The 24,853-nt window shown below is 38.1% G+C and overlaps 1 protein-coding gene across 2 annotated transcripts; it reads right to left on the minus strand.

The window, feature by feature from the left end:
- Positions 1 to 197: 197 nt before the first annotated feature.
- Positions 198 to 22,054, minus strand: RELL1 (RELT like 1). 2 transcript variants are annotated; one of them, XR_010721421.1, is made up of 8 exons: positions 21,917 to 22,054; positions 11,309 to 11,548; positions 9,477 to 9,548; positions 8,147 to 8,204; positions 5,277 to 5,516; positions 4,433 to 4,619; positions 830 to 1,099; positions 198 to 280 (listed from the first exon to the last, which is right to left on the minus strand). XR_010721421.1 is itself a non-coding variant. In XM_066185597.1 (7 exons), exons 1-6 carry the CDS (start codon positions 22,002 to 22,004, stop codon positions 4,439 to 4,441), a joined length of 879 nt encoding a protein of 292 aa, XP_066041694.1. In that variant the 5' UTR covers positions 22,005 to 22,054; the 3' UTR covers positions 198 to 1,099; positions 4,433 to 4,438. The 2 variants fall into 2 exon arrangements, 1 of the variants encoding a protein (XP_066041694.1); XM_066185597.1 differs by having other exon boundaries at positions 198 to 1,099.
- Positions 22,055 to 24,853: the final 2,799 nt, after the last annotated feature.

Here is a 24,853-nt window from a genome sequence, read left to right on the forward strand (position 1 = left end):
TGATTTCCCTCCCCAAAACAAGTAACAGGACAAAGCTGAGATCGTAAGTAGATACAGAGAATTAAAATCACAATACCATGGTAATTTAGCATTAAATCACACTTAAAATATGAAAGGAGTAACAATGCCTTAAGATTTTGGTGCCAGTAAATACCAATACCCTTAGTCCAATAAAGCCACTCTGAAGCACTTTAGTATATATTCCATAAATTTTTTAATGCCCAATATTCCATATCCTTATCTAAGGGTTGAAATATGTTGCCTTAGCTTAATAAGGAACCTGTGGGTAAGAAAAAAAAAAAAAAAAGAAAAGCAAAACTATTAGGCACTCTTCAAATATGAGTGAGCAGTTACAAGAAAAGAGGAGAACACAAGGCCTTGAGGAAAGTAACCTCACGAAGAGCTCATCCAACTGCATAGGAAAAGACGCTCTTCAGCCTATGTTAAGTACTAAGGGAGAGGTATGGATCTGGGGAACAACAATTTAACATCTGCACAAAAGTGAACCAGTCTCTACCATAAGGTACCCTGCAGAGAGTTCGAGGGCTTATGTAGTAAAGGCATACATGCAGATTTGGCTGGTTCCTTGTATGCTTTACTTGGCTACAAGCAGTTGGATTAAAAGAATTTTTTCATCTTTCAAAGGCTGGCTTTTATCTTCAGCAAACACTTGTCAACTCTGGAGTGGGCAGAACAGGAGAAGAAAAATCCAGATGGACCACTGGGGTGAATGCAGTTTATCCACGAGGTAATTGTATTACTCTTAATATTGAGCTCATAAATGCTTCTCTAAGTACAAAAAGAGTTTAAGACTTGATAAAGCTTTTACCTTTCCTGTCCAAAAACTCGTACGTATGTTTTCCTTCCAAGATGAAGCCATTCGTTATGATGTCCACACAGATCAACAGTATTTAAGTGTCTAAACCTTACTATTTTACTGGTCAAAAACCATTAAGTGTTTAACCTTGCAGGAATGACATCACAGAACTTGTAAAATGCTACACTGCCATAAATACATTTCCTTAAATAGTATACATCTCCTGGGAATTTTCAGTTTTCTCCAAAGTGCTTGCAGACAAACATCTTCTAAAAGTTCCACCTGTAAGAGAAGAAAACAATTCTAAAAACAAACCTAAACAGCAAAATTAGTTTTAGGATGGACACACCAAATAAAAAGTTATCAGGTGCTCTGAAATGGAAAAAAGAAAAGCCACAATTACATGAAGGACTTGCCGTGCATTCCAAGTTTAGCATGTGAAATCATAAAGAGGAACTAAAAATTCAGCTAGTACCCTTGAAATGCATGGACGAACACACAGACAAACTGACAAATCACACCACAGTGCAAAGCACTACAAATGGAAAATGTTACATAGCTCCAGTGTACCAGTACCAGTTTCTGTTTACCCAGTAGCTTAAAATGGATGTGCAAGAGCTCAACTCAAAGTTTTGACTTCAGTTATCAGCTGTGTATCTACGACTCTTTTTTATGTGCCATTAAGCATATTTGAAATAAAATTAACTGATGAAATGGAGTCTGCTGAGAACATGGACCTTGAAGACATAGAGAAGACGTGCTACAGCTACCAGTGATGCAGCCAGCAAGACACTAGATAAGCTGAAACACTGCAGATGTTGCTTCAGAACACATCAGTTTAGGGGAAAAAAAAAAACCCTGGACTTGAGCGTAGCAGTGAATACAAGAAATCAGCAATGCTACTTCATTCAGGTACTGTCCAACTCAGGAATTCTACCTCATACAGGAACTTTCCATTAACAGTGGTTAAAGTCAGCCACAAGGCACAAATCTACTGCTTCTGAATGACAGAAAAATCTTTTCTGGAAGCAGTTAAAGACACATTTATGTCTGCCTTCTTCCTCTGCATCTGAAGATCTGAGTCAAATTTCCCCAAACAATAAGCTTTAATCAGAAATGTATTGACTAGAGGCACAAAAGTCTTAAATGCCATTTATCTATTCAGTTTCAGTAAATTGGGCTACAGTAAATGATTAGAAGTCTGAAATAAGTAGCTGAAGTAAAGTTCTAACCTGTTTACACCTGAACAGCTTCTCATGACAGTACACAAAACCTGATCTAGAACCATGCTAGGAAACAGTATCATACCCTTTGTCAAGCAAGAGGTGTTTATTTTAAGTAGTGCAAATCAAACAGACCTGGCTAGTTTCCCAGATGATTTATAAAATAGCTCTGTTGGACCAGAGAGACCATTAAAATATTCTGCTGAGCCATTTCTCTGCTATTAGAACATCTGTTTTCAGAAGGGGCAAAACTTTAATCCTAAGGGAGGTTCTAGAGTAAAAAGCTGCCATAGATGGACCATTTTTTTTATAGCTTTACTATCATATCTCCCTAGAGAACAGCTTATTTTTAAATTAAAGTAGTAATGGTTTAAATTTATAGAACTTTTAAGTAATTAGAGGGAACAGCCTTCCTATTTAGGAGCAGAAAGAACAAATTAGAGAGGAAACTGGACTACAAAATATTTTGAGTGATCTCAAAATGGTGGGGTTTTTTTAAGTAAATTGCACTGTAATTTCTTTACAAGAAATATGCTCTATTCTTTCTATTTCTCATGCTTAAAGAGAAGATAACTAGCTTGCCTTTAAGTAGAAAAAAATCATACTATGAACAATCTGATGAGATTTCTATACCTCCCACTAGAGATACAGAAAAGAAATAAAAATAGTCACAGAACTAACAAAACAATTAGCTGGGCATGGAAATGCCAATCAAGTGAAGGAAGATGTTATCTCCTACTGCATTTAGCTAATATTGATTTTTTAAAAGGGAAGAAATAGAAAGCACACAAACATACAAAAACCTTGAGCACAAGGACATTATCATGATTCAGAAAATAAGAGTACTGTTTGCCTTTCACTGACATCTGTAGATCCTGCACAGATTTCAGTGCAACAGTTAAACAGCAGCCACTAGGCACCTGTGATTTGCCAAAACGTGCTACAGATCAAAAAGCGAAATGCTGGTGTAGACAAGCATTTGTCCAGTCTGGTCTTGTAAGTGTCCAGCAGCAAAGATCCTTATTCCAATTTCTTGCTTTTAGAAACCAGAGCTCCACCTCCTTGCAATTTAGCCTATCACTGTCTTCTTATTTACTGAGGAAAAAAAAAAGTCAAATTACTTCCTTACCCTCCATAACTTTTTTTATTATTTAGAAGTATATCACATCTCCAAGTCTCTCTTCCTCTACAGCAATGGTTCAAAAAACCTGGGTATAATTTAGTGACGAGGCATAGAGGACAGACAAATACACTCTGCTTAGTTCAACAGTCAAACCTGTGCTGCTAGTAGGGGCTAGGAGGAAGTATCTGACTGAATACCAGCTCTCTAACCACAAGATACTCAAGGGCATTTGAGTCTTGTTGCTTTTCTAAACAGACCAAATTTCCTCCTGCATTTCGCTCTTCCATTTGAGGTTACCAATAGTTTGACATAACATAATTTTATCCTCTCTCTCATCATACAGAGAATTTGGCACTGTGCAATTTGTTCACCTTCTTCAAGTCCAGTACCATTAGTATGTCACCCCAGAACCTTTCTTCCTCAAGGGTCAAGTCTGAATTTTAAACCACATTTGTGTAAAATCACCTTTCCCCTTCACATTATCCATCAGCATGTCATCAAATAGAGACAAACCATATTAACCTCCAGGGTTTTTCTTCCCCCCAACATTCTAAACTGTTAAAAAAAAACAAAAACAAAAACCAAAAACACGATGAGGATTGCTTTTCAAAACCATGCCAGGCATGTTTTTCACACGCTTAACAGAGTAATTCAAGCAATTCACTTTAGTTTAATGACTCACAAGAAAACCCCAACCGCCTGGCTTAGTTAGATGCCTGTGAGATCAGCAGGTTCATGTGACTCCACTGCTATTAGTCAAAGCTCCACAGATCTATCAGAGAAGTATCTAGTAAGCAATCATTTTATACAACCATGCAGTACAAAGCAGCAAGCATAAGGAAGCAGCTGTAGTTATTGAATAACTGCAGTTATTCCAGTGATACAACTGTCAGCAGCACTTGATTGTTTTGGACAATAAGCACATTGCCACTAACTCTGAGCCATTGTTTATTGCCAAAAAATTAATATGCAGACATTTTATCTGTTGGACTAGTGATGCCACACCCACAAAAGTTATTTCAACACCTACTCCGATTATGAAGGCTGAATAAACAATTAGATAAGAATTAGGTGGATAAAAAAGTCTTTCCTAATTTATCATTACCTGAGTGACCACATATAATCTTTGCAGACTTGTGTAGAGAGATTTGAAATTGAAAGATGAGTTTTCACACACGACTGATGCGTTTTCAACTGTACTGATTGCTTTCACATATTTCATAACACAACACTTTCAGTATGAATTCCAAACATTCCAGTGTTTGATACCTGCATTTACTCTGAGCTTCTCCTCTCCTGCATGTCCTGTTTCACAGGTGTGGCAGGTGCTTCGCTCACGTCCTGTTTCGCGGGCGTGGCCGGCATCTCACCATTGACACTCTCCACGCCAGTAACGGACATCAAGCTTTTCCGTTCTTTGGAGTTTGATTTGTGATCCACTTTTGTCACTCGAAACCTGAGGGGAGCAAACGGAAGTTCACTTGTATTTCCTCACAGACAAGTCAGATCATTCTCAGAAGCAACAGCATGGGCAGAAACAAATCTCCAGGTCCCAAGAACAAGATGTCAGAGCAGACACCCACATGGACCCTGCTTCACTTTAAAGCATCTTCCTTCCTATCACCTACAGGTATTTCTAGTACTCACTACTGCTGAATCACACTTTCTTGGAGAATTGTGTTTTGAAGCAGAATCCACAGATTGCATACCACTTCTTAGAACAGTAATTTTCAAAGACAACTACAATATAAGGTAGGAATTAAAAATAACAAAGATAATAAAGTGGTTTCTATAGCCTCAGACTTACTTGAGAAATACCAAATCCAGAAACAGAGAAATTTATTAGTATGCAATTCTGGGGTTTTTTTAGCCTGTATCAAACGAGCAAGAGCCTTAGATTTACACACACAGTAAATCTCCATCTTTTTACATAGTTCTTAAAAAAAGAAAATCACATTTACTACTTCCAGAAATAACTTCAGTGTATTAGTAACAGGGTTATTAAAAAAAAAAAAAATCACTGACCTTAGAGCAGAAGCAGTGGATATCTGATCCAACACTGGCCACTGTAGCATTCTAAGAGAAATATACAACCAAATGACCTAAGCCTTACCTTCCCACAGAAAGGACTGTAACTTCTCCAATACGACTTCTTCTGTTCTCTTTCGATTTTTGAGCTGGCTTTATTAGGTGCCATCGTTTGTGACTACAGCGAGTACAAACATCCTTTTCTACCACTCCTCCAACAGTATGGAAGTGATGGGCTTTGCAGCTGTGTCTGAACGGAACAACACCTGGTGACAAAGGAGTCCCTGGACTCACTGGACTCTCAGGAGAGGTAGGAGATAATGGGCTGTAGGAAAAAGAAATAAAGAAAATTTAATGCTTACTATAGAACACTATTTCTTTAAAAGGAAAAAGTATGAAATCCAACCTTCAGTTATGTCTAGTGAGTAACCAGTTTCTACAGGAAACATTTATTTCTGAAGATGTCCAGCTTACGGTCCCCTCCAATAGTATATTTTTGCAGTTAGAATCACTTTCACAAATTAATTCAGCTGCAGTCATGTGGTTAAGGTAACAAACACAAAAGACAAGAAAATTAAGAGGGGGAGAAATATCAGGCTAAAGTAGAAGAGAACAGGTTACATGAACTTATACTGATGAAGAAATTTAATAAGCTGATTACACTCCCAAAATAACTACCTTAGAAAACTATGGAAAGTATTTCAGAATTGTTACAGAATCTCAAGGAACTTCCAGAAGAAGAGTACAATCCCACAATATCGAAAGGAGGCAAAACCAAAATGTTTACCACAATGACAAGAGAGAACATAATTCAGTTTCAGGGAAAAAAGAATAAAATTTTAAGTACCTCGAAAGAAAGAAAAAGCCATACAACCTCCAAAAGGCATTGGAGATTATCTAATCTAATCTAATCTAATCAATCTGATTATCCTCTAAAGAAAAACAGATGGCATAGATAGAAACCAGACATACTTTTTTTGGACTTTAGCATTAATTTTAACCCTGTCTTGTAACACAGCAGGCCACAGCTCATGAAAGGTGAAGTTAACAGTAGAGTAACGCAGCACACATTATAACAAAAATATTAAAAACATACACAGAAAGTAATATATCTGTATCTGCTGTGAAACTGCAAAGACATACTAAATGTGGGTTTTATGGTTCTGGTGATATTAAGTGCTTTAAAGAGTTCACTAGGTAACAGAATAGAAGAATAGCTAAAGTACCCATAGACTTTGGGTCACCCACAGATAGCAACTGTAGAGGTCAAGATAAGAAATTAGAATGATGAGAGGAGAACAGGCATATGAAAGACACTCACACATACATAAATCTTACTAAAAGTACTGGATGTATTGCAGTAAGTACAACACAAATTCTCACTGTTTCAGCAGAAAGCCTTTACACAACCTAGATTAAAAAGCAACAAGACAGATGACCATTCTTCAGAAAAAGAGGATCATGAGCTGAACATGAATCATTAAGAACATATCTGCTTTAAAAGGACAAAACAGTGGAAAGAACAGAAGTATAACCTGTGAACCCAAATTTACATTATTCAGCATTAATCACGCCACATCTGATCCTACCATGCAGGTTTAGAAACGTTATTTCAAGAGAAATACAAACAAACTCCAGAGACTCCAAAGGAGAACAGAAAGAACAAATTAAGGAAGTAAAACATGCCAGAGAAGACTGGGAGTTACTTGGATGTTCATTTTCAAAATAAAAATATTGACAAGAAATATTTAATGGTCTTCAAATAAATAAGAAAATGCTATTAAGGAAAATAAAGTTGTTCAATACCTGAAGCAAAGACAGAACTAATGGCTGCAAGTGAGAGAAGTATAGATTTTACTCAGCCATAACTATTTCTATAATTACAAAGTTTCATACTGCCCTGAACTTGCAAAGAAATACAGAATATTTCTACCTGATTATAAAAGCTTCAGGAGTATCTGTCAGATTTTGTAAGAGCAATCATTTTCCCTCATCCTTACTCTTCATATTTTAATCCACCACTGAAACTATAGTCTAAAATGCCCAAGATAATATTACACATGCCTATGCACAAAATTCAAATAAATATTTCTACAGAACCATAGAAGTTTAAAAATATCTACACTTGAGAAGAAATCCCTTTGTAAATTCAGGGGTTTTTTTCAATAACCAAGCCTCTCACTGTTAGAACAGGTGTTTTAACGGTTGCATTCTCAATTCTTTGTTTTGCTGAAACTATATACTCCTACTTCTTTTATAGGTAACACAATAATACTTGGACTTTCATCTCCTCTGCCTTGAATATGAACACAAGGTTATAATGAAGAGTACTGAGAATAGTCTAGATATAGCTAAAAATACTCATGTACACATATGAGCACTTTTACACACCAATGAGTTTTTTTCCACATTCAATGCATCTAAGGCAAAGCTGTTTTCCCTACATAATTATCTAAACAGGTGTGCAGTGAAAACCAATGTCTATTGCAAGTCAAACAGGTGTGCAGGTCAACCAATGTCTATTGCCACAATTATAAAAAAAAAAGTAAACCAAAAGAAGACACAGAAAAAGATGTCTCTTATAAGTTAGTACCTATACAAATGAAATGAGTGCTGTTCTGTTCTTTGAAGCCACAGTAGCTTTGGACTAAGCCACCTAGTATGTAACTTCACCCCTAAGTAAACCAGCATTTGCAGCACCTGTAAATCTTTAGCCCAAAATGCAGTAAAACTGTATCATGCACCTAGAACACATAACCAGAAAAGCCAGTCACTAACCCAGGATATATGTTAAAATTTAAGGACCTACACACAACAGAAAATCAAAGTATTATCCTCTTAGCTGGTAACTCAAGCAAGCAAGGTAGTCTTAGAAGTGTTCAGGAAACAAAGTCCTTTGAAAGCACATGCTTTTAGTTGCCTCAGGAAACATGCATTAAAATGAGGAGTAATTACCTTTCAGGTTCAAAGACACTGCTATCTGCTACCATTGCCTTTAACACATCAGCATTTGCTGCAATGAGAATAAACAGAACTCTTCAAAAGTGAACAGTCCTAACTTTAGAAAAAAACAAAACCAAAATTAAAGTTCCCCAAAGAAATTTCATTTAAAAGAAAGATGACTGCATTATGTATTGCCAAAAAAGCACAAGGGAAAACTGCAGAAAAAAAATGTTAATATAGTTCTATGGGTAGTCTTAACATGAGCTACTAAAATTGCAGTTCATATTGCACTTAAAGCTCCACCCCAGTGCAAGCCAAGAAACCTAGCCATCTACATAAAACTCTCCAACAAAGATCTCTGAACCACCTCATGTTTAACCCAACTCCAGATTAAAAACATCAGTTTTTAGTGAGCTCTAAAAATGCCAATTCATTATCAGCCAAGAACTATCAATTGCTCATTTTTTATCAAAACACATGAATTACCTGATCCCAATCTCAAGGAAAAATACACAAACTCAAAGCACTGATAGTCTAAAAAAAACCCCCAAACAACAGAAAAAATCCCCAAAGAGCAAAACTGAAAAATCCCCACATGCAAACCCAAAAAACATCACTTTTCCAGAGGACTGGTCTTCATTCAGAGGTAACTTAAAGCCAGTTCAATGGTTAAAACTCTGATTTCTACAAACATAAAATTAAAAGGCTGAAGGCTCTTGTCCTATAAAAAACGTCCAGTCTCCAAAACATTTCTTCTGCTGGGCAAATACATTCTGAACTAACCAAGCATTCCATGGGATGCTTAACTATGATTTTGTTTTCTCAGTCACATCTTCCTCTTTATACTTTACTTTGCACACACATGCAGATAACACATACAGGAATCAACATGAGTGCTATATACCAAATGGTCTCAGTTATGCACAAGCTTCTTATCAGGCAAGAGCTGAAAAAATCACTTCAGGACAAGAAGTTTAATCTAGTCAAAACATGAAAGTTTCCACAGGCTTTAAGAACTGCCACTAAGAAAGCAACATTGAGCTTTTACTCCACAAACAAAGCAAAAGGCTGAAGCAAAAACCCCAAACACCCAAACAGTTAAAATATCTGGAAATGCATGAACTAAATTTACCATACAAAACAATTTTCAAGTAAGGAAGAAACTTCCCTACTATCCTTGAAGTTACTGCCTTGTAAAAACAATTTGAAAGAGCTAAGAATGAATAAATTGGTTATTAAATGAAAGCACATGAATATACCATATATCAGACTATCCAAAAAAACATATTTGTTATAGAACACCATCACAAGGGCTGCCAACTTCAATGTCACAATACTATACCTTCATTTTTCATGATGTAGTTAACAATCTGTCCCACAGTGTCACTATTCTCATGTATAGTTTCATTCATTTCTGTGCAAAGAAATAAATATGTTGTCAATATCTTGGCCTTATGAATCAAGAACTGAAGTATTTTAAAAACAAATAATGTTAAAAAAGTCACAACCAAAACCAAACACACACCAAAAGAAACTACATTTTAAAAAAGAGGCAAGATTGTTGTGACTATGGAGGGAAAGCTTAGATAAGACTTTATCATCCTTATTCAGTAAAAACTATGAGCACAGGTTTATCATGTGTTCATCAGCCCGAACAAATTCAGTTAAGAATTTATTAAGCTCAGTATTTTCACAAACATACTTCAAAATTCCTTCTCTAGTGAGTCTAGTGTCTAGGAGACAAACGAGTGAGCAGGGAAGAATCCTAACAGGAAGGGGAAAAAAACCAAACCAAACCAAAATATTAAACTGTCTCAAATCACTATTCTAAAATAGGTATTACTGGCTTTTAGTATGAGGGGGATTCAATTTAAGGTTTTCAGCACATTTACAAGGACATAACAATTGATTAATTAAAAAAAAAAAAGAAAAACAACTGAAAACTTTTGGAATAGAATGCACCCATTAACAATATTAACAGCTTCCCTAGAATAACCTGCAAGGACTGAAGAAGATCAAGAAGATCAGTTGGGGAACTAGAACAATGAAGATGCAAAACTGTGCCCTTCTCTAATAATTGTTATATTGCTTTATTTTAAAAAAATGGGGTTGAGGCAAGTTTGATAGGCTAGTCTCTAAAATCTTCTCTTAAGTAGTAAATTAGGGGCTTCCCCGCCTCTATACCCAGGCTTCATCTTAATACCTGCAACTTTGCAATGTAACTTAGAGGCAGCTTGTTCCTACCGCTGAGATACAGGCAATGCGCCCATTTCATCACCACTCCCCTGTTCCACTCAGGGCAACTAACAGATCAGATGGATCCACTCACTGCACAGCTGCCCCAGGCAGATAATGCTCAAGAACACACTGACACATCATTACTTCACCACATGGGTCTACCCTTACCACAGAGCCACTGTAATTTGCACTCATTATGAACCTACTGAAAGAAATTAATTAGGAGAAAGGAAGAGGAGTATTTACAACTGACTTGACTTTCGTTTTTATTTGCATTTTACAAATGCTATACCACGTTACTATAGCCTTTCCCACATGGTAACAAACCCGTTTTTCCCCCCAGGTAAGAATAGATGGGAATAAGGAACAAGAAAAACAAGGGCACAAATGAACAAACATTAGGTTAAAAACAAAGGCATCTTTAAGGAAAAATTATAAGCAACATTAAATAAAACAGAATGAAGATAATCAGTCCAAAGGCTGCGTTTTATAAAGAGAGGGTAGATAACAATGACAGCACAACAGAAACAGATTAAGATTCCAAAACAGAGAAACTAAGATTTTAGGCTTTAAATGGCAGCTTTTTGCCACTTTTCAGCTAACACTACGTACACTAATACTTTCTTGTTAACAGCATGTAGAAGGCAGGAGAATGATCTGGTGACTCCATCTGTGGAGTTGCAAACAAATACACTGATACTTTGATCCCTCTGTAAGGTCTTACTAGATGTTAGCAGACTTGCATGGGAAAGCGGAACACTCCTAGATTTGAGTGGCAAAGATCAAACCCCAAATGACATATAATAACAAAAATATTATTCTTAATGCTGCTTTGATGTCAAATATAGACACAAAAATGACAGAAGTCTCACAATAAATTATTTCACAGTACTTCCAATGTACAGAAATAGGAATTTGTTTATTAGACTTGATTACCTATTTTTTCATCAATTTTTTCTTCTTCTAGTTCTTCCGCTTCTGTTGTACAACGATATCCTTTTTTCTTAAGGATATGGCAGATAAGAATCCCCAACAGACCCATGATGAAGAAAACAGGAACCAAAGCAAAGGCAATATACTCTAGGTGTTCAGCCTTGCCATCACTGCCATCCATTTTAGTTGTCAAAGTAGTTGTCTGTAAGCCATGGCTTGACAAAACCCGCAGAACCTCTCGATCTATGTAAATCAATAAACACATGTATCACCATACACTGTAAGTCACTTGAAAGACTTTAGAAAATTACAAGCATGACCAAATCCCCACAGTACCTTCTGGAATGATGAGGACAACACACACTCTACTGGCTGAGTACTTACACCAGAAACAGCGAGTATTCCCTCTTCACCAAAACATCTAACATCCAAAAAGCCTGTGTGATATTTCTTCAATATAACAGTGAAGAACCAACCACATTGTAGCCTGACAAGCTTGTAATCTCAAAGAGAGGGCTCACATATTTCACAGCCGAGTAACACCACCACTGCTCCGTGTTCATATCTGTGAGGAAAATGCTATACCATTCCTCCAGGCCTAAGTTCATGCAAAACCACCAATAAAATGTGGATCCTTCCCTAATATGAGAGTAAATACAGGATTTAATATTGACCCTTGCATAGAAAAACTATCAGGTGGGGAAAAAAAAGCCATGATTTTTATTTTTCCTTTGACAGTGGGAATTCTCAAAAGAAAGAGCATCTACCCCTTATTCATCAGAAAAAGGTGGGCTTATTCTTTGTTTGCCTGAGATTTGGAAATCATTTTGTATTTAAACTTGAAACAGGACATGAAAGAATTCTTTTTCTTGCAAAGAATAAAAGTTGAAGCATTGCGACACACTATATTCGCAAGTAAGCACTTTTGTTTTACTTAAGTTCTGAATTTCACAGATGTAAGCTCCATGTTATAAACTGGGATTCTGACCTATCAAAAGTATAGAATATTTACATTAGAAGGGACACTTGAAGCTCATCAGTCCAAATGCTTCTAAAAGCAGCACTAATTAGTTCAGGTTTTGCAGGTAAGCTCGATCCAGATGATGAACATTCCACATTTCTGGACAATCTCTTCCAATATTAATACACTTTTATGTCCAATATACACAAAGGACTAAAAACTCAGTACTTTCTTGCATATCAAATATAAAAGTATAAAAAGTTCAACAACTCAGATAAATCCAAAATTACATGTTGCATACTCAAAACCTTGGCAAACCCTTAGAGCTTATACACATTCCCCACTCCACGTAATAAAGACTTAAACATTACTATCCCCAACATGCTTTTCTACATTCTAGTCTTCTCCTCCACTCCAGCTGAAAACAATTTTTCTGAGTAGGAAATAATGACAACCAGAAAGTGTTAGTTTATTATCCATCTATTTTAGGGTATTTCCCATCTACTTGTATTGACATGGACGAGGAAATTCACAATTGCTCCATTCATCAAACTCATTGAAGAATAGAAGAGTCAGCAGAAAACCATTTACATGACAGGGACAATTTCACAACACAAATGTCTAGAATAATCCTCTCCTTTAAAAAAAAAAAAAAAAAAAAAAAAAGCCTCCACAAATTTGCAGGAAGAGCACTATTCCACAAACATGTCCTGCACTGGCTGCATAACTAAGTTGCACTTGAGAAACATCAGCAAGGTGACAGACAGCAAAGAGAAGTCTGGTATTTATCCTAGTTTATTCATCTAGAAACAGTAAACATTTTACAATATTTCTGAATTTTTCAGAACAGTCTTGAATTGTCAGTTGAGTAGTATACAATACACAAGACTTACTCAAAGTGAAAACAATGGAAATTATTTGAAATAATAACCGATAAATCCCGATTAATAACAAGAAAAAAGAGGTAACAAGAAAAAAAAAAAGAGGTATTAAGCATTTCACTAAATAATTTTCTAGAAAATAGTAGAAATGCAAAAAAATGGAAAGAAGCGCAAACAAATTCCTGAATAGATCTCAAAACTAAATGTTAAAGCAGAATCTCAGGATCTTTGCTTTGGACAAAACCAAAAGTTTGTTCCCAAAACCAAAAGAGAAAGCTATTCACTTTGAAGAGGCTAGCAATCCTACAGATCACTGTATGCAGAATTTACAAACACGTTACCTTCAGAAGCTCTAATGTATGCCTGAGTAGGATAATTGAAAAATATCTATAATTGAACACTTTAAGGTTGCAATTGTTTTACACTGCAAGGAAACAAAAGACAGGAAAGGGTAAGGGATACAATCATATAACTGAGAAGGCTGATCTTACATGAAGTTTGTTTGCATTCTAAGATTTTATAATTCATGCTTTAATATACCAAAATATAATTTCTCTTTTTTTTTTTTTAACTCATCAGGTAGCACCAGCCACAAAGTATGGCAGCTGATCAACAAAGTAGTTTCATTTACTTTCGAGGCAGCAGAAAAGCCATCTCACCAGGAAAGTATTACTTGGATGACTACAACATCTCAGAATCTAAGAAATCCAACTGAAACAGTATACATCACAAGGTCTTATGGGTATTAATAAATAAGCACCTTTCATGTTCAAATATAAGACAACAACAGGCAGATACTCTGGATTCTGTTGCACTGTACCCATTCAAGAAAGAACAGGAAACACCTCCCTACTATCAACAGCCGCTTGCTAGTCAAGCTATTTTGTGGAAGGGTCACAAAGTTTATCCAACTCAACTTTTTGGGTTTTCTGCCTCTCTTTGTGGCAAGTGTGGCATACATTGCCCAAACACGTATCTATTTTCTTCATTACCATGGCAGGCAATTCCCACCAAATCTAGAGGGCAAGGGGGCCTTATCACATGGCTAGAGGTGCATGCCTCAGGCTTTCCAAGTCGTGGTTGACTGCAATTCCTCCAGATGCCAAGTGGCTTTAGGAGATCCCTTCCCATGCAGTTCTCTGCTACTCCACACACTGTGCTCCTGACAGACTGTAGCCCTGGAAACAGTTTTAAACTGGATCACTCAGATAATCATGTTTTAAGAAAAAAATGCCACAAAAAGTTTTTAAGCAGGCATTTTACTGAACCAGTATAGCCTGAGGTCTGGCAAACTCCTCTGTTAAGACAATCCACTGACTGAATATGCTGAACAGGGGAAAAAACAATGAGCAAGAACAGCCAAGTGTATCTAGAACAAAGTTTCCCAGAGTCATTTTAGTAACATGGAGTCACAGCCTCACACTATGTTCAAAAAATAAGGGCAGTAGCATTAATTATGTGCAAAAAATTTTTAACTGTGAGGGCAGTGTTTAAGGCCAGGTTGGATAAGGCCTTGAGCAACCTGGTCTAGTGGGTGGTGGTGCAAGGAGGGTTGGATCCTTAAGGTCCCCTCCAACCCTCAGCATTCTATGATTCTATTAAAAAAATTATAATGTCCAACATAATTATTTTTAAATCATCAACTTGAAACCCTGTCAGCTTGACATAGCCACTGAAAACAAAGATACCAATTTAACATCATCACCACCCTCCTAAAGAGCAAACCCCCAGGAACCTCTCAGGTTGAGATTTCCAGCCTACCTAATATGTAACACCTGTAAAGGCCTGCATGTCAAGAACCATGGTTTGAATTCTTTGTTTTCTGTTTCTTTTTCTTTCTACATAATCGGCTTCATGATTTGGTACTTCTCCTTGCAGCATTAGCTAAAATCTCATCTGCAGTCAACAGGCGATGATAATCTAGACAAACACTCAAATAGATACAGCCTATGCAATTTGAAAGGAGAATTGTGCCTATACTGTCACTTTTTTACTGACAGAAGAACGTTGAAAAAAATCATAATTTATCAACTGAATACTTTGTAGCATAGATTAGTTTATTAATCAGATTAAGGTATACAGAGGTTTTGAACTAGGAAGGAAAACATAGTTAGAAGTATTTTTTTCATTTAAAAATTCACTAAATTAACATGTACACTTCAACATACTAGCTTATCTACATAGGCCTATGGGACTTTACTTTAGTTGTAATTAGATACCTAAAAATTCAAATCTCTCATTAAAATTGAACAAAAAACAAACACTACTAGTAAAACATTATATCAATAACACTTCTATAAAAACACCTCATTTACACAAAGTCCAGAAACTGCTTGATGCCACTCATTTTTTGTTCAGACACGGAAATTTACCAAAAGCAAAGCAAAAATATCCTAGAAGAAATCACCTTAGCTGAATCAAATACTTGGTGCCGTGTAACCTTACAAGCAGAGCGAAGCACTCAGCTTTCATTATCAAATACCCTACACAGTCTGCCCTCAAAACCCTGAGCCATTATGCCATAAAGCAAAGTCAAGCCTTGAGTACCTAAATGGGCAACACATTTTATGTCCCAAGTCACAGCTACATCATCCCCTACTGTACATTCCCTATTCCCTTTCCCCAGAGGCACATTACGCTTAAATCAGACTGTTGATAGTTTACCTCATTCTCATGATGTATGACGCTGCTTCTCAACAGTTTTCATCAGGCCACAGCAACCTTCCTTGAGTCAATTCATAAAAGAACTGATTTATTTCAGTGCTTTGCTGTCCTGGCATTTTTATACACCAGTCACTGTATACCAGTCTACACAAGAAAATTACTTGAAGATGTAATCTAAATGAAATTATTCACGAGTGATATTCAGCACATTTAGTGATGCTTAAGCTGTAAACAATAAATTACACTCATGCTACTAATTCAGATCCCATGTCCTCATTTGCTTAAAAATATATGCCAAGTACTAAAGTTGAATATTGCCTGCCCTGACTTAATCCTCACCTAAGAAGTAAAATATAAAGACAGTCAACCTCAGACAAGTCTTTTTGTTATTTGTATCTGTTATTCAGATACAAAGGTAGTGTTCTTCCACCTCAGCAATTCCTCAAGACAATTGACAGCACCTTCAGGAAACAGAATGTAACAGCAAAAAAGTTAGCAGATAAATGGAAAAATATTTCATGCTTCATTAAACTGCAATTTTTACATGGCATAGACAAACTTTTCATAAAGCACATGAGAAATCCCTAGAAATATTTAATCTTAATCCTATCTTGCTAAAGTACAACTCAGATTCATGAAAAACAAATCCTTTTAACAATCAAGATCAACACAGTTTAGTTCTTATATTAGCAATATACAACTCGGCATTAAAATAATGCATTGCTTTTCTAAATCTCCTATAATAAATTGAAGTATAATCTACACCTATCTAATTACTTCAAGCACATTCCACTTGTTTTTGTATTGTTTAATTTACAGAAAGTGGCCCATAAACAACAATGTAATCTTCTCTCTGCTCTACTGGTAAAGAATCCTATTTAGTTACTCTGGATTTTGCCCATTATGCCCATTCCATTTACCTTTTATGGCATGCTTTTTAAAAAGCTTTATTTACATGCTACGAATGTGATTATTTGAGCTATCTACCTGCTAAAAATAAGTACATATATATTCACTATCTCGTCCATGAAGTTTAAGGAGCTACAAGCTTATATTCCCTGCTTTTAGGCATGAAAATGAAACATAGATATCAATCTCACAGCATACAGAAACAAACTGCTGTTGGCCTTAATGTTAATTAATATTTAAACAAATCAAATATGATGATATACAATCTATTTAAGTACAAGACAAATGAAATACTATGGTATGGCACATGATCTGCTTAAACATCTCAGCACAGCTGGAAAACACCCCTCAGTAGCAACATCAGCTTAGGCATTTCTCTCCCTTCTCACCATTAATGTGCCAGTCTACCCATCTGCAGAAAAAAGGGCCATCACTTAAGGTTCAAAATATTTAGAGAATATCGACTGCATGGGTGGGTTTTGGTTCTTTTTGGGGCTTTTATGGTGTTTTGACTTTTCCTTTCTTTCATACCTGGATCACTTGTGGCTCAAATCACCACACAGACCTACACACTGCTGCAAGAAGCACTGCTTAAGCTTTTTGTGGCAATGCCACAAGGAGAAATGGTCAGGCAGCCTGTGACCCCAGCTGCCCCTGCAAGGAAAAGACACCTGATGATGATACTTGGTGCTTCATCCTCTCCTGGCTCGAGAGGAAGTGTGTTTTGAACTGCAATAAACACTAAAGACACTTCCTACCTCCAGATATCAAAGACAGGTATGAAAGGTGGACGGATCATAGAATGACTTGGACTGGAAAGGACTTTAAGGACTGTGTAATCCTAACCCCACCATTGGCGAGGACACCTTCAGTAGATCAGATTGCTCAATCTGGATGTGTTCTTTCATTTATAGCGTTCATTTTAAGCATTATTTAGTGTAAAACTTCTTTCATATTAAATGACATGCTTTTAAATTCAGGCATAAAAATAAGAACTCCTTGTATATTAGCTAAATTTCCTAAATACACACTAAATACATCAATCTCAAGAATTTAAGAAACTAACTTTACTTTTAAAAACATTGATTTTAGTGAAGTTAATTCAATACCAGCTTGTATCTCCTGTCATTTTAGAAGTGCTGGATATTTCCTTAAAAGAAAATAAGTTCTAAATCAGTTGTATACTTTCATTCAGTACCTTCAACTTACTCAGAGATAAAGCACTCTATTAGAGCTGCAGTAGAGGTTTCTATTATCAAGCTGAATTTAATTTTTTTTAGATTCTTAATTCAGGTGCTTTGCAGGGAAATCATTTAGGTAAATCATTTACTCTGATGGTAATCACGTATTCATTTAATATACATCTTTAATTATTTTACCAACAGTAAATTTAACAAGAACATTTGGATGCAACTTCAAATAAATAAAATTTTTACAAGTTATCTGTTTCAAATAGTATTTATCTATTGTGGACACAACAGTCAAATTGCTTCTGCAAAAATAAACAGATGAAATGACTAGCAATTTCAATCACAAGACAAAATATACCACTGCCCAAAACACACACACACAAAAAAAAAAATTAGGAAATGTTAGGGCTTCTCTGCCTCAACAGTCAGGTGGTAGGTACAGAAGAGAGCAGGCAAACCAGAAAAGTAGTAAAGAAGAGATTAAAAAAAGTTAATTTTCTAGAGGGGAAAAAACCCTTAAGTGAAGAAAACCTATTTCCTACCACTTGCTTTGTCTATTGTTCAAGGAAATTGTACTTCGGGGAATATGCTTACAGTGAGTAACAAAGGAAAAACAGCTATCATCGAAGAAGAACACTCAACACATTTGTGAATTCCGCTTAACTTCTAGCTTCCTTGTAGTAATTAGAACCTGCAACCAGAAGTGAAATAAGCAGGAAGTGAGATGACAAAAAGGAAGCCACATGATGAAGGAACATACTGACAACTAATAGCACACTGCCAACTGCCTTAGAGGTTAAGCAGGGCTAATTAAGAATTTCTGTTAGGAACAGACCGCAAAACCTTCAGCAGATTTGACAAAAACAGTATTTCAAAAAGTGAGCAGAAGGATCAGCCACGTTTCCTTAAAGCTCATTCTAAGTGCACCCACTTTGTGAACACCAACAGAAGGATCCAGGCAGTAAGTCTCAGGCATGACCCACCCGAACTTAACCCCAAACAGCAGCCATGGTACCCAACATTGTGTTCATAACCATAAAACACCAAGTTTTTCAGAGTAACTCGGGCTGGAGTCCTTACATCAGAGGCAAAATCTCTGGCTCACTGAAGTCAGTACAAAAGTTTTGACTGGAGGCAAATTTTGCAGGAGGTCTGGAAAGAAAGCTTTCTACTCTTGAGAGGTAAATCTCCACCCTGACAAATACTTTACTAATGCCAGGTTTTTCTGAATTACACCCCCTATCAACACAATTCTGCAGTAAATTGTCTTCAGAAGTTTTAGACTGGCTTCTCTGACAGCCTGAGGGTAGGGTGGGGATTCAGAAAGGAGGTACCTGCTATGTAAGGTAAATCCTGCTCACAGGAAAAAAAAAAAAAAAAAACCAAAAAAAAAAAAAAAACAACAACAACAACAACAACAAAACACACACCTGAAAATATTACTGTATAGTTCATATAAGACCAAATAATTTTGAGTGCTGAGGTAATTGCAATAAGCACTGCAATTCCCTCACAGCCAGAAAGAGCTTGAGAACCAACAGGGAAGACCAAACCTAATCAATCATCAGTCACCACACCACGAAGGCCTCTGACATCATCTAAAATTCATTGAGAAAAAAAAAATTTAACAGTATATAGAGCAGTTTTGTCCTGTTGAGAAAAGGAAAAATTTAAATATAAATGAAAGTAGGATTTAGTCTGTTCTTTGTGCAACACAATATGTGGTTGGTAACGCTGCGTTAACATATACAGAGACAAAAAGCTTATGGTGCACTGTTTACCAGAACTAAATTGCACGGCTTATGGTGTAATTGTTTTGGTCACCCCTTGAGTAGCATGTAGCTGCTACGGCAAAAATACACTGAACAGGTGCTTTACATTTGCATTTCTGTTGGAAAATTGTTCCTCAAATTTCAGTTTTCAAATTAAACACACCCTGTAAACAGCTACAGTTCATTTAATAAAGCATATTTCCCCGGTATGGACATTAAAAAGCAATGAAATAAAATCCTTCCTGGACACATCAACCATTTAGAACTATTACAGATCATTGGTTAAATTTACAAGTGCAATCAGCATCTAGTGAGCAGCACGAAATCAGTGCCACAAGCACATTATATCAATGAATTTATGCATGCTAACAACAACCCTCACTAGTTTACTAGAGTTAAAAATCAAATTTAACACAAACCAATGTATCTCTTGTGTGAGGAGGCATACTGCGATCTTGAGACAAAGCAGATACATTGACAGGAAGCATTTGCAAAACCCTGAGAAGAAAATTCTTTCATAGTTTTTCCATCTCTTGCTAGACTTGCCAACTTTTAGCCTGTGTAAGTACAATCCTATTCACCTAGATATATGACTAAATTGCTGCCATAGTTATTAAACCCTACAAATGCACATAGCATACCAAGAGTTCTCCACCCGACTACAAGCTCAATAAAGCAATCCTGAGTATAAACATTCGTAAAAAGTCTGTATAAACCTCCATATACGCATTCTTTCACTTTCTGAAACATCTGTTTATAGCCTCTTCAAGATACCACTAGTAGGTAAATTGCATAGTAATCACAGCGTGTATAAACATGTAGTAATATGCTGAAGTAACAGCCAAAGAGCAAATTGGTTTTTATGTGTTACTATATATATATATATATATGATCATGATCAAGAAGAGAAGAAAAATGCATAATTTCTGTCCTCCTACTACTTTTGCATATAAAACCTCAGGTTCTCAGATAGCAGCTACCAGTCAATATAAATCTGAAATTCAAGGTGTCTAGTGGTATTTCTTTCTTTCCACTCTCCTGAAGCACTGGATGACAAGCCTTCCATTCCTCTTGCTTCCAGAAAATGAACAGCATATAGTAGATATCTCAAATTCTTCTGACGAAGCTTGTTTGCACCAAGTAATATACAAATATACACAAGGAACGCCAGAAAGAAATGTTCCTGGATTTATTCTTTGCTAGGAAGTATGGCCATCTTTACTCTTTCCATTAAGTTGAAAGTTTACTCTCACTCAAGCTGGAATACTCTTACTTATGTCATACCTCCCAAAGCTAATACAGCTGATCAAGCTGAAAGTAGAAATGAGTACCAATTTTTAATACAAGTGTTTGAGCATCACAGACAATGCACCAAAAAAAAAAAAAAAAAAAAAAAAAAAAAAAAAAAAAAAAGCACTTCAGACTACACAAGCAACAAATTCTGCTTCATTTTGAGATTATTAGTACCTTAACAGTTGTGGTTAGACATAAACAAAGAAAATGTCATTTTAAACTAACTTCCCCTGGTGACTGTATGTGTACAAGGGCTCTTCGGAGTTCTCAAGGGTTACAGTCAACTTTTAAATTCCAAAACCCAAATGCTGAGCCAAGCTTAACCTCACAATCAGGGTAAAATATAAACAATTCCTTAATGCACTTCTTTCTTAAGAGCCATCAGATTCCACTTCAAGTGAATCAACTACGGAGGAGTTGCCAGACACGAGCTCGTACCGCTCATTATAGTTTTTGTTATGTTTGTTTTTTTCCCCTCGCCACTCCTGACCATAAGCTGCTACATCACGAGGCCGGGATGTCGCGACAGTAAGCACCGTGTGATGGCCGAGGGCACCCGCAGCCCGCCCGAGCGGGACCCGGCAGCGCCCGCCCCGAGCGCCCCCGCCGCGCATCGCTGACGGGCGGGACAAACTTCAGCCGCTGCGGAGTCTCGACCAGTTCCCAGCCCGCTCCCCCGGACGGGGACGCGCCCCTGCCTTGACGCTCTCCTCCCTCGACCCCCGCAGGGACTAGAAAGTCGGGGACCCCGAGGAAACCGCGTCGGCCCCCAGCAGAAGCAGCGGGATCAGCCCAGGCATCAGAGCGGCGAGTGAGGCCGTCCCGCCCAGCGAGGTTACAGCCCGCGGGGCGGTCACAGCCCTCGGCCGCCGCGGGGGAACGAGGGGGTCGCGGATTGAAGCGTCCCACCGCGGCGAAGGACCGAGGCCGCAGCGACCCACCGAGAGCGGAGCTGTTGCCCAGCCAGTCAGCCGTCAGGCCCAGCGATGGCGCAGTCGGCGGGATCCCGCCAGTCGCTGCCGGAGCCATTCCCGACGCCTTGCCCGCGCCGCTCCGCGTTGGCAGCGGGACCGCCGCCGCCCCGCCCTCCCCGGCCCGGCCCAGCGGCGGCGGGGCGCGCCCAGCCCGCACGGCGCCTGCGCGGGGCCGCCGGCCCGGGGCGGTGCTGCCCGGCGGCGCCCGCCCTGACGAAGCTGCCGTGGGGAATCGTTGAGCCGGGGTGGTGGTGTCTGGCTTTAACGGCGTCCAAGCCGTTTCTTGTACGCTCCTGTGGGGCTTACCCCGCAGGCACCCACACATTAATTTAGTATTACAGCTCCCAGACGTGGTTTCCTGAGCCCGGCAACCGCAACGCTGGGGTACAGCGAGGGGGCAAGGTGGGCGCGGGGCATCGTGTCCTGAAGGGCGCGAGGTGACTCCTTGACCCGTTTGCTTAGCGCTGCTCGGCTGCCGCCATGGCTCCCGAGCGCCTGGGGTGCAGTGCCCCCCTCATGGAGTTGCCCACGGGGGAGCCTCTCACCCAGGCAGGTTTGGGTGTGTCTCCCTGTGGGTTTCAGCTGTGGCCAGGAAAGGCTTTTCTGCCACTGCTGCCCCAGGGGCCGTGCTCGCTGTGCCGGCAGCTTCCTCGCTGGCAGGGCATAGCATGGCTCAAGGCCTGAGGAGGTATGTCAGGAGCAATTGCTCTGCACCATCTTGGAGCCTGTTACCAGAGCTGCATGGAAGATGGTTACTGTAAGGGCAGGGCAGTGTACCTGCCCCGAGGAGCCTTATAGAACCTTGTGGAAGTTGCTGCCACCACTGCAGCATTATCACCAGGACCCACAACCATTCAGAAACTAAATATGGCCCTGTGTTCACTGTCCCTTAGCATGTGGGGGCATTGCTTCCACTCTACTCTTGTTACCTCTCTTCCCCCCCCCCCCCCCCCCCCTCCCCCCATGCACTAGGCCTTAAATTCATGCTTTATTCCTTAAATCTTCACTGCTAAACTCCAGCTTAGTTTTATACTCTGGTAAACTAACTCCCATGCTTAGAGCTTGGCCCACTTTGTATTTCAGCAACCACAGCTGGACTTTCCTACTGACATGGCATGAAACTAAAGACTTACTCTTGTACCAAGGCAGAGGCAATTATAGCTTCCTAATACTTCAAATACAATACTCTAAATTATTTATTTACTTGCTATAGCTGATTTTGAATGCCTGAGGTAAAAACCACTCATTTAACATACAATATTGCCATCATTATAAAAACAGATAGATTTTTTGAATGAGTTTTTTTCATTTGATAACAATATTGTGTGCAGAAACACCCTTATCAGCCTCTAACTAGACCCATCCACAGGTAGATTTAGAATACTAGACTGCCAGCTTCCTGTTTGGGACAATCACCCCAATATCCTCCCCTCATTACCTCCCAGTCTACTTTTCTAGTAAAAAAAAAAAAGCGTAAAATTATGGTATATCAGTGCCATTTTTGCAATAGACTAAAAAGAAGTGCTCTGGAAATAAAAAAAAGTTTTAACCCTTTTACTCTGGGCTTGACTCTCAGCTCTCCATTCATGGTACTAACTGTACCCACTATTTTTTGTGCAATTATTTTTTTTTTCAGAGATTCGAGTATTAAAAGATTAGGATGATCCAGTATATCAGATGTTTATAGTTGGAAATACCTCTTCTCAGACAAGTAGATAACAAAGAACATGAAAACTCAGATGTTTTCTTAGTACTTGGTGTGAGACTTACCTGTTTATTAACCAAACTAATAAGGAACTAGCAGAACTGTCCTTTTCAACAGAATAGGAAGTCAAGCAGCAGGACACAGGGTTCTTTGCACTTTTAAAAACAATTCTTTCTTCCTCTTTGGTTTTCTGCAGAAAATACTGCTGCTCACCTGAGTTGCCTCTGCTCTGTCTCTTAAATCTTTATTTACTTGTTTTTTGAGGGTGTCATCCTCCGTCAACTGTTCTCAGTGTCACAAAGGTGACAGACTTGGAGAGAGATACAATCTTCCTTTGCTTTTGGGTAAAGTACAGCACTGCAGATCCTAACTCAAAGGAAATGGCAAAGTGCAGCAGGATTACTGAACCATATCTGCCTGCATGAAACAAGCTCTCCAGAGGTAGGCTTTAACTCAGTCTTCCTCTGACTTCAGAAAGAAAGACTGAGGTTTTCTTTTTTTGTTTGTTTGTTTGGGGTTTTTTTTGTTTTCTTTTCCTTTTAAGATTAGAGAACTAATCTGGGTTTACAAGCAGGGAATTGGCACAATTTCTGAGGCAGTAGCTTCCTGCCCTTTTTCATCCACTGGAACAAACACCCCTGGGCATGGGGAAACTATCAAATTAGCTTTGTCACTAGAAGATCTGTAAAACTACCTGTCAGCTTTTATGAAAAATAATAAATCTCACTCAAAACATTACTAAGTTTCCTTAACAGTCTCAAAACTAAGTTTCAAAGAGGTTTAATTGGCCTAATCTATGTCAGTTATTTCCTCATGATTTCTAGAATGTATCTTTGGTTTGTTCCTATTACTAGAAAATGCAATCAGTTGGGAAAAATGCAAGCAGTTTTTTATTTCACAGTAGTCAAGAAATTTTCTTTAAATAGTACTTGGCTCTACCCACTATTAATTCTTGAAACTTCATCTCCAAACTAAAATCCAGTGTTGACTTTCTTTATTGGAAGACATTTTTCTGGATTTCATTTTTATTGGTAATAATGCCAGAATAAACCAGACAACTAACTGTCCTCATTTGTGAAAGTCACAGAAAGAATAAACATTGGCAGAGGTAAGTAGAAGACAGGAACCATTGTTTGCACATCTTAAGTAGTGTGGCCTTTAACATCAAAATAAAGAAAGTGACATTGGAAATCTCATGT

Source organism: Chamaea fasciata, unplaced genomic scaffold (genome assembly GCF_029207755.1).
Source record: "Chamaea fasciata isolate MVZ Bird 193981 ecotype frontalis unplaced genomic scaffold, bChaFas1.0.hap1 SCAF_6, whole genome shotgun sequence".
Classification (NCBI taxonomy): domain Eukaryota; kingdom Metazoa; phylum Chordata; class Aves; order Passeriformes; family Sylviidae; genus Chamaea; species Chamaea fasciata.